This window comes from Phalaenopsis equestris, unplaced genomic scaffold (genome assembly GCF_001263595.1).
Source record: "Phalaenopsis equestris unplaced genomic scaffold, ASM126359v1 Scaffold000287, whole genome shotgun sequence".
Taxonomy (NCBI): domain Eukaryota; kingdom Viridiplantae; phylum Streptophyta; class Magnoliopsida; order Asparagales; family Orchidaceae; genus Phalaenopsis; species Phalaenopsis equestris.
Genome location: NW_018164729.1, coordinates 360,054 through 370,825, shown reverse-complemented (window position 1 = coordinate 370,825; position 10,772 = coordinate 360,054). Strand labels below are relative to the sequence as shown.

Below are 10,772 nucleotides of genomic sequence, written 5' to 3'. Positions count from 1 at the left end.
CACCGCACGCCCCCCCCCCCCCCCCCCCCGGAAAACTGCAAGCTCCTCACGCAATGCAACAACTTCCCTCGGCCCCTGATCGATTCTCTCAAAAACTTCAATAATTTTTCCTTTATTATCTCCTTGAGGATATCCCATAAAATGAAAAAAAAAAACGTTCATCCATCTCAACAAGCTGGTGAATAATGAAGTCAGAAAACGCACGACGCCCCCGGTTGCTTCCTCCTCCCTCACAGCACTGGAAGAAACCTGATGGCCCGCACACTAGCCTCCAACACCCTGATATTCAGTGCTCCGATCTTCAGCACCCTGATCCTCGACATCCCGCTCTGTACCTTGCTTCGGTGCGCTCAGTTTAGTCATACCCACTCTCCTCGCGGAAACCTGTTCCATATTCACTCTCTTGACCGCAACCTGGTCCACAACCCCGCGTCATCCTCCGGACCAGCGTTAGTATCTACCGATACAGAATCGACAGTCAAGACTTCAGTTGTTTCACCAGGAAAAATAAATGCAAAAGGCAATTCAAGCTAAATGCCAAGAATCCGCCCCCATTCAGATGTGGTGTAAGAAAAAATGTCTTCACTGACTTTCTCTTATCCTCTACCTTCAGAAGAAATATAGCTCATAGTTGATCGAAGCCATGTTTCGGCCTCAACTACTGCCTCCTTGGGACCCCTCTGAGGAACCGTGGCCCCCGCAACCATCTAGACAAACAATCTCTCTCTTGCAGCATGAACACTCATCATCGATGAGTGTCCCTTAGGATGATCGTCAGGACGGCCTCTAGCCTGCCCTGTAACCCTTTTTGAGGTGAGCCCGCAAGGAAACCGGAAAAACCAGGTCAGCTCTCACGATCACTGGCTCCTAGCTCGGGCACAACTCTCTTCCTGCTTGCCCCTTCAGCGGATGCCTCTCACGTCGGCTTACACTTCATGTCCAACTTACGGGCCTGCGCGGCTGCGTCCGCATATCGCTCATGGCTTTAAGGAGGACACTCTTATCGGAAGGTGGCTCACATTCGTCAGACATTCTGAAAAAAACACAAAAAGAAAAGGACACGAGACAAAGGAGAAGAAGAAACGGAGGCGGTGCAAAACTCCCTTGCCCCAAAGCTTATTTATAATGGCTTGGGCACCGAAATCTAGAGAAGTCCATTATTGCGCAATAATATCATTCAATTATTTCATACATGTTAAAAAGATTCTCTTATCCTCATGTACTCTACAGCTTTCGAGGAATAAGAGAATTAGGGAACTGAATATATACATATAAAAGATGTCAGCACGAAAGTCAAGACGATGAACGGCTCAGGAAGAAGATGCAGACGACCGAACAGTTCCTTCAACGATTGTTTTTTGGCTGAATATTGGCAAGAGAAGCATTTTGTTCAAACGATCGGCGGAAGGCGTCGGGCGAAGCTCTTGCAGAGCGATAAACAGCCTTCAGGACGATCCACAGGGAGCACTCTTTTGGATTAGATATCGATTGAGTCAAGGCTTATCAGATGATTAAGAACTCTCATCGATCGAAGCAGTCTCCGGTCTTATTATATGTGAATAACTCTGTAATTTTTGTCAATCATGGATGCTTGAGTACAAGGTGATCATTATTGAAGGAGATAATACAAATACCATGCAATTCTTACAAAACTCCATGAAGCAAGACATATGGCGTTGGCAATCATCTATTGCACCGGACTTTGCTTTTTTTGTTAAATTTTAGACAAGTTTTGTTTTTTCATATACCTTGGGATTGTAATAGGGCCGCCCATTCTTGTGCTAAGCGTGCCCTTAGGGGGTCTTTTATTTGAAGTATGTGGATGATGATAGGGAACTCTTTACTATACTTGTAGATGATAGATCTAACTTTTGTGCATCATAGATGCATACATGCATAGTTTTGTACTTTTTTTGATATAGGAATGCAAATGAACATTTTCAAGAAAAGTTAGTGATGAGAGGCCTAATATGTACTTTTGTAATATTGGACTTATGTCTATAAATAGGGAGCTATGTCATGAATAAAAGACACTCTCTTTTACTATTCATTACTGTTCTTTCTCTCTCTCTATTCAATTCCTAGCAGAAAGTTCTATTCTTTGGGTGTATTTCTTGGACACTTTTGGATTTAACAATTATAAAACCTCATACTTATGAAAATTAGTTTTTAAAATTAGATATAATATGCTTAAAAAAAGTTCATCCAACTTATAATTCAACTTATGTACTAAAATTTAAAAATCTTATGATTGCAAAGAGGGAATTTTTAATACTTAGCTTCGACGAATATTAGATACACCTTTGATACTCGACATCAGTTATAATTAAAGTTATACGTATATTTATAATTTTCTAGTTTCCATGTTGAAATAGTTTTAAACACGCGTTCGATACGGTGTTGAGGTGTCCCAGACATGTTCGCGCCTAAAGCAAATTAAGATATATATTTTGTAGTGTCGGAGAAGTGTCGATGTCCGATACGTGTCTGGCACCGGTACGACACATTTTTAGAAGTGTCAATGCTACATAGGTTTTTTCCATCCTATTTTTATTAGGAAATGATGGATGTATTGAAATTGCCAACTCATTAAGTTGTTAAATCAAATATTGTTTGTTCTATTGACAAAAAAAAAAATCGTAGTTGTAATTTTTTACAGTTCTTAAGAAGTTAAATATTGGCTGTCTCATTTATGTCAACATAGTCTGTTTCAAAGTATACTAATGGAGGAGTTGACATTTGCATGGGCACTTTAACGAGACGTGAAGCTAAAAATAATTCATCAGCTAATATTTCTTATTTCATTGATTAATCGTTTAATTTAGATGAATTGAATCTATTGTCATAAATTTTTGTTTTATTCAGAATCTTCATTTACATTTTCCAACATAAATATGCTCTCTTCTCATAAACGTGTTATTGACGGTTTTTTTGTCATGATTAATTTCAACTGATGTAATTACCAAGTTAGGTTGGAGGACAATGCTTGTTGTTCCAGAGCTTGAGAAAGAGGTGGAACTTCTCTGGGACTCGCGGAAAACCCAAAAGGTTCATTAAAACGCACAAACACTCCACTCTTTTTATGGTCAAACTTTTTTGCACTCAAAATATAGTATCAGAGATATCATAATAAGCTAAGTTGTAGAACTAGCACATCTACTGTCTCCGTGGCTGGAAAGCGGTGGTATGATCTGATTCTCAATTGGCCTAAAAATATTATTTTGAATTTAAATGAAAAGTAAATTGAATAATGATCTTGCAAGCATGATATATGGAGGTTTAATAATATGGAATTGACCATGTTTGTTTGTCATCCATGGGATGGATGTTGTGTCATAAATGATTCGATTAACTTCTATTATGCATATCTCGATTAAATTTCTGTCAATCTCACTTTTTTATTGCCTTATAACTATGCCTATATTGTTTTAAAGCTGTTGTGGAAAAGAAGGCACTTGCATCAGTAATTAGCTCATCCTTGGCATTCCAAATAGATTGAGGTGGAATATTTATTCTTTCATTATTGAGACGATATTCTTCTCCGCTCCCTCAAAACAAGTTGAGAAATGCTTAGGTTCGTTTGGGATCACTTTTTTTCTCTCTTTTATATTCATTATTTATTGATTTGAATTAAAACATATTTGGATTTGGTATTTGTTTTTAAAAACAAGTTGACTTTTTTTTTAAAATAAAAAATAAAAAAATATAAAATTTATACAAACCAAGCATTTTCTAAAGGTAAAAACAAAAATGAAAGCATAAAACAAAAGTGATGCAAGTGGGCCTTAAATGATTGATGCACAATAATGGTTGCTTAAGTGACCTTGGAAACTAGGGTTGTTCTTGCGTTTGTCACTAGAATTGGTAATAGTTTATGTTACCATTTGCAACATTAGTTTTGCATTTCAATTTAAGAATGAATATTAAAATTTATTTTCTTTGTATTTTGGATTTATTTTTTATCTTTTATCCCTTTCATTCCTTATAACATAGCTGGCACACCTTAGATTCCTCTCCATCAACTTTTTTCTTCAGACATTCTTTTGATTTGGCATTTATTTTCTTTTGCCATTTTTCCTTAAACCTTTTAGTTATTCTATCACACTCGGGACGTTATGTCTGCAACTTCGAGTTCTTCTCCATAATCTTGTATATAGGGATCTTAATATTTCTGACTGATGTCCCATTTTCTCAGCTTGGTGATGAATTTTCTTTTCGTCCCTGTATTTCATTACAAGAGCTTATTATTTTGCTTTGGACCTGCTATAATCAAACTTTAATTTGGTTGAATTTATACGTAGCTTGTTCTTATAGATGGTAATTTTGTTTAAGGGATTTTGTTAAAGTTTTTAGAAAAATAAGTTGAATTCTGAATAAGCTCGATCCATTTTCCCTTTGCTTTCATTCCATTAAATAATAATATTACAATCTATTTTAGGTGCATAATAAAGTGCATAATCTATTTTAGGTAACTTAATAATACATATTTTTAATCTAAATATTTAACTAAAAGGGAAATAAATCAGAATAAAGACATTGGAAATAATTTAAATAAGGAAGCTCCTAATTATAGAAAACTCTTAATTTAGCTGTCTGATTTTTGTCCTTCCTGATTGACTTCCCCCCTTAAATTGATGTTGACTGATCATGAAGCATCAATTTTCCAACAAGAAACTGATAACACTGTTGGGTCCAAAAATTCTCAAGCCATGAGTTTCGAAGCTAAGAATGTCGAAGCGTCAGAGACAACTCCTGAACCATAACATGATTTGAGCAAAGAAAAGCAAGAAATATTTTGTCATTGTCGTCCAGAAATTTGAATCATAGCCACAAGAAGGATCTGCTTTCAGTTACACGATCCAAATGCTATCGATCATAGCCCACAAATAGGATCCAGTTACACGATCCAGATGTTATCAATCATAGCCTACAAGTAGGATCTGCGTCCTAATCCATATGCTACCGATCTTAGCCTACAAATAGGATCTAGTTACACGATCCACATGCTATCGATGATAGCCTACAAGTAGGATTCACATCCTGATCCAAATGCTATCGATCATAGCCCGCAAATAAGATCAAGTTACACGATCTTGATGCTATCGATCATAGTCTACAAGTAGGATTTGCGTCCCTATCCAAATGTTACCGATCATAGCCCACAAATAGGATCTAGTTACACGATTTAGATGTTATCGATCATAGCCTACAAGTAGGATCCGCGTCCTGATCTAAATGCTACCGATCATAGCCCACAAGTAGGATCCACGTCCACAAGTAGGATCCACGTCCTGTTATACGATCCAAATGCTATTGATTTTTTCTGCAACGAAGAGGAAAATTTGTTCTCTGATCTTCACGCAAAAGTGCTGAAGGTGAGATGCCAAAGTCGTGAGTGTCAAAGATACCACAGAAGCACTGATGCCTAGCGAAGAAGATCTTAATTGGACAAATGATGATACAAACATAACAACCCTTTTCAACCCAAGAATCTTTATACTCCACAATGCCACAATGAATGGATTTGGATTTTGCACTTTAGAATAAGTTTCATATCTTGGCGAGTAGACCTACGACATCTATTTGTCTGTCGAGCAAGTCTAATCTTCTTCAAGACATAATTCTTCTTTTCTACCTTGTTCTTCACAAGAAGGGCAGCAAACATTTCATAAAGATCCCTAATTCCAATGAAACACACGATTCCAGAAACCGCAGAAGTTAACTACCGAAGCCATAAAGGGTGCGACCCTGACATTTAAGGGCATAAACAACATCCATGGTTGTGACGGTCTTCCTGCGAGCGTGCTCGCTGTAGGTCAACGCCGCGGATGACGTTGTCAAGAAAGATCTTGAGCACGCCTTGCATCTCCTCGTAGATCAGACCACCGATGCGCTTCATGCCACTGCGGCGAGCAAGGCGACGGATCGCAGACTTGGTGATGCTCTGGATATTGTCGTGTAGAACCTTGTAGTGGTGTTTGGCTCCACCCTTTCCCAAGCCCTTACCTCCCTTTCCTCGGCCCGACATTGTTTCTTAGCTTCGACGAACTAAAGTTATTTTTCTTTCACAAAGCGGTAGGAGGCAGATGGACCAGTCAAAGTTGAAGCAAACGAAGTAGAGGGAGCGAGCGCAGTAGACGAAACTGACAAAGCAATTAATCGACTGAACAGTCGAGGCAAACGATCAAGCGAAGCAGTGGAAGCAGGGAAAGCAATTGAACAGTCGAGGTTGAGCGAGCCAAACGAGCAGGTGAACGGTCCAGATGAAGCCGCCAAAGCAGTCTAGCAGTGCAGACGAACTAGACATGGTTTTAGACAAAGCAAAGCGAGAATCAAGGCAAAGAAATAGTTCCTCCCTTCCCGTCCCGCAAAAAGGTCGGTGGGAAGTTAATCTTGACGGTCCTCCAAAGACTATCGGTGGTTAGAACAAAAATTTGGCTCTAATGTCATGTCAAAGTTTTGAGAAAAATAGGTTAAATTCTGAATAGTCTCGATCCCCTTTCCCTTTGCTTTCATTCCATTAAATAATAATCTTACAATCTATTTTAGGTATATAATAAAGTGCATAATCTATTTTAGATAACTTAATAATACATATTCATAATATAAATATTCAGCTAAAAGGGAAATAAATCAGAATAAAGACATTGGAAATAATTTAAATAATGAAGTTCCTGATTATAGAAAACTCCTAATTTAGCTACCCGATTTCCGTTCTTCCTGATTGACAATTACTTGCATCTATTCATTCGTGAAGTGATTTGTTTAGTTGTTTGCAATTCCTTACTGCTTGGATCAAAATGTTGTTAAAGCACAAAATTGTCAATCAACTTTGAACTACATAATTGATCTTTCAATTCAGATATTTTTTCTGCAGTCTGTATAAACAAATTGAACTACGTGAACAGCATAAATGTATAACCCACGCAGAGCCTTCAAACAGAAGGAACACGGATCTGCAATGAGCACCCTAAATCCTGAAATGTTCATTTGTGTTTATATTAAACTGTTTTCAGCGCAAATCTATGACTAATTTAGCAATTGTGCTTTCCTTTTAACACCATGTGAAAATAAGATTGATTTTAAGAGAGGTTCATGATTGATTATCAGAAAGCCCTTAGGAATTTGTTCTGTACGTGAAGAAAGCAGCGGATAATATATTCCATTCATTCTGTGATGGAACATGTGGTCCTGGCATTAGAAGGAAAACTATATTTGTCATTTATTTAAAATAGTTTTTTCTTCTTCTTTGCTTTGTCATTATCTTTATCTATTATAAGAAATTGAAGGACTACTCAGTGCTTATAAGTTGCACAATCTTATCTCAGGAACTTCGGCGTTTGAGGAGAGAGAGAGATCTTATTGAAGATCAGATTCATCGTTTGAATTGGTCTCTAATGTGAGTTTGATAATTGAAATTCTGTTTTCTATAATGAGCACGTCTGTGCCGCATAGATTCACATTTTCTTGCTGTTCTTCTTAGACAGACATTGGAATTTGATGTCATGGACATGGCGTTGTCCCTGCAATGTGTAGTCTTCTAGAGATGTTTTCTTCATATCCATCGATTGGAACATCCTTCAAAATGTATATAAGTTTTCCTGAAATAATAGCTTTGCTAAAACAATAATTTTTTTTCCTGATTATACATTCAGCCCAATGAGATGGTGGTGAGACCTGCAATGCTCTATTGCGCAAAATGTCGACTTTAAAAGAGAAGTATAAAATTAAGTTAAGTGTTGTTGAGATGAGAATGCTTAGATGGATGAGTGGCTTTATACTTGGAGACAAAATGTGAAACTAATATACCATGATAGGGTTGGTGTAGCTCCCGTGGCGGACAAAATTAGAGATCGTCTTCGATGGTTTGGTCACATTAAACGTCGACCATTTGATGATCTGGTTAGTAGAGTCGATGTTTTAGATTCGACTTATGTTAAGAAAGGCAAAGGTAGATCTAGAAAGACTTGGGCATATTCTATAAAATGTGATCTTAATTTATTAGAATTAAATGAAAATATGGCATACAATATGATGCAATGGAGAAAAATGATTCATGTAGCTGACCCCACTTAGTGGGATAAAGTCCTGTTATTGTTGTTGTTGTTGTTGTTGTTGTTGTATAGATTCAACCAACCTAGTCCAAATCAAATTATTTCTTTCTTAGTTGATTTTGCTTTCTCAGTTTATACCTTTGTATAAATGAAATATGTGAGAAGCTATAAACTAGCATTCTCATAGATTTTCTTTTTGTGGTCAAGGCATGAATTTTCAAAGCCCACACCAATTTAACTAGCATCAAGCTAACATGCTGGCTTAGGAAAGAAAGACCTATTCCATTTGGTCTTTCTCGCTATAGGATGTAAGCCCCACTTTTCATGTTACTCTTCCCCTCAAAGCTATGTGCAAAATTTCTCAATATTAGGACTCATTTGTCCAAGTAGATCCTATTCTCTTTAAAGAAAACACCACTCCCTATGTTTGAGATGGATTTTGATGTAAGCTTGGTTAACTCAGGACTCCTAGCCCATGGAAACCTGTGGACATGATTATTTGTTCTTTACATAATCTTTGTGGCTAGGGATGAACTCCCAACGATCAATCCTAATGACAAAGGTGCCTTATGGCACTTAAGTATATCCACTTACATAACTTAATATAATCCTTTTTTTGAGAATGATTTATGATTTTTTCTCGGATAACTAAATTCTCTATGTCAGCATCCAAGTTAGAGACGATCATGTGTTAACACTTCTGAGCTAATCAGCCAAGCATAGTGTATTGTACCTTTGATGCTCACTTCCCTTCACTACTAAATCATGGTCAGCCATATTGGTTTTCTTGGGCTGTATTTCTAGGATAATTTCTTGAAATTACTTGGAGAGGTGGGTTCCTTAAGTTTGGCATGCAACCTCTTCTCAGGTTGCTTGGGGCGCATTTACTTTTGTTGAGCCTAAACTTGAGTTGCCTCAAAAAATTCAGGTTCGAGTCGACTTGATTATTATCTAAGCCAGATTCAGGTTTTAAATTATAAAAATGATTATTATTTGGTTTGAGTTGGCCTGCGACTACTGTTTGGGTTTGTTTTAGGTGGGTTCAGGCCAGGTTGATGGGGTTAAGTAGGCCATATTGATAAAAAAATTTGCATGATCTATATTGTAAACATGTTATATAATTTTGATTTGAGGTAAGCAGCTTTGAATCTAGTCAAGTTTGGGTAAGATATTTTGAACCATATATTAAATGAGTTGGGTTCATTCAGATTAAGCATATTTAAAATGGGCCAACTTTGGGTCGGACCTGAAAACTTGTCAATCTGAGTTGACGCTCCTATCTTTGAGCTAATGTCTATCACATACTAACACTTCATATTGCACTAAAATCACGTTTTGTACCTCCAAGCCAACTTCATCCTTTCTTATGCGGCTTAGGTGCAATGTTAGATAGTTTGGGTTCGAGTTAGGCAGTTTTGAATCCAGCCGAGTTTAGGTCAAATATTTTGAACCATATAATAAATGAGTTGGGTTTGGATCAAGCATATTTAACTAGTGTCAACTTTGCATCAAACCCAAAAACTTGTCAATCTGAGTTGACTCTCCTACCAATGAACTAATGTCTATCACATACTAACACTTCATATTGTAGTAAATTGCATTTTGTACCTCCAAGCCAACTTCATCTTTCCTTACGTGACTTAGGGTGCATTCACTGTAGGTAAGCCCGACCTCACCTTGGACAACCAAATTGGCCACGTCAAGGCCTTTAAGCTATTAATTTAGTCACAGGTTGACCCTTTAACCTTTTTGAATGCACTTATCACCTTAATGTTCTAATTGATTGCTCTTGGCATTACATTGTAGTTGTAATTAACTATTGGAGATTATTTCTTGGGGGAACCTTGTATCCCACTCATATTGAATAAATGTTAGTCCGTTACGGCATCTAGGTTGAGGTAAATCTCTAGGATATCCTCCCTAATCTGCCTTGGAAAATGCCATACCGCTTAGCCTCTATCAGAGTTGTAAGGGGGAGATTGCCGCCCATGAATAATCATCACATGGGTGGTTTTGGAGCCCACACTTATGCCAAATAGTTGGAGGTAAGCATTTTGATTATATGGACAAATTGCCTTTTTCCATATGGTACAATACACCTTGACAGACCATAAAAGTTAGAAAAAATTAGTTCAATTTGTAGAAGAATAGCTTAGAGTATCCTTCATTCATAGTTTTTGAAACAAGATTATTCGGCCATTTGCATGATTTTGATTGTCATTTGTGATTTGGAGTTGTCTTGAAAAGTATGTAGTGCTCTGTTGACCTCATTTTTGTGAGGTCTTTTCTTCTCCTCCTTAGAGCCTAGGTTCTAGCTCTAGAAATTCCTATGGACCATCTTAGAAAACTAGAATTGAGACTCACCCTTCTAGAAATTCCAGCCAATTCTTATTTTCCTTTGATGTCTAGCATCTTTGGCACAAGACCATCGTCTTATGAACGAGCGGTTATGGGCTATGTTGCGTAGATTCAAGGAAAATGTTCCAAATAGGACTTCAAGCCTTAGGAAAACATCGTCACGACCTTTTTCGTCACATACACACATCAAATACACGAAATTCACGAAACTGCACGAAATCAGACTTCAATTAAGCCCAAAGGACGGGTGAAAATGCGAACTTCTCCGGATGACCTCCGACGACGAATTGGACTGCACCAACGCGCCCGGGATACCCATTTTGGTAGGAAAGGACACCCATATTGCCATACTTTTGACAC

The 10,772-nt window shown here is 37.5% G+C and overlaps 1 protein-coding gene and 1 pseudogene across 8 annotated transcripts in view; one reads left to right on the top strand and one right to left on the bottom strand.

The window, feature by feature from the left end:
• LOC110024995 (cytosolic purine 5'-nucleotidase) overlaps positions 1 to 10,772 on the top strand; it is a 139,522-nt gene that overhangs the window by 92,497 nt on the left and 36,253 nt on the right. For 6 of the 8 annotated variants that reach the window (XM_020725221.1, XM_020725222.1, XM_020725220.1 and 3 more), the window contains 2 exons: positions 2,972 to 3,048; positions 7,329 to 7,399. In XM_020725221.1, coding sequence (XP_020580880.1) covers positions 2,972 to 3,048; positions 7,329 to 7,399 — 148 coding nt within the window. Of the gene's footprint in view, positions 1 to 2,971; positions 3,049 to 3,434; positions 3,575 to 7,328; positions 7,402 to 10,772 lie in introns of those variants that run through there. The other 2 variants (XR_002294069.1, XM_020725224.1) reach the window with 2 other exon arrangements.
• On the bottom strand, positions 5,719 to 6,127 carry LOC110024996 (annotated as a pseudogene).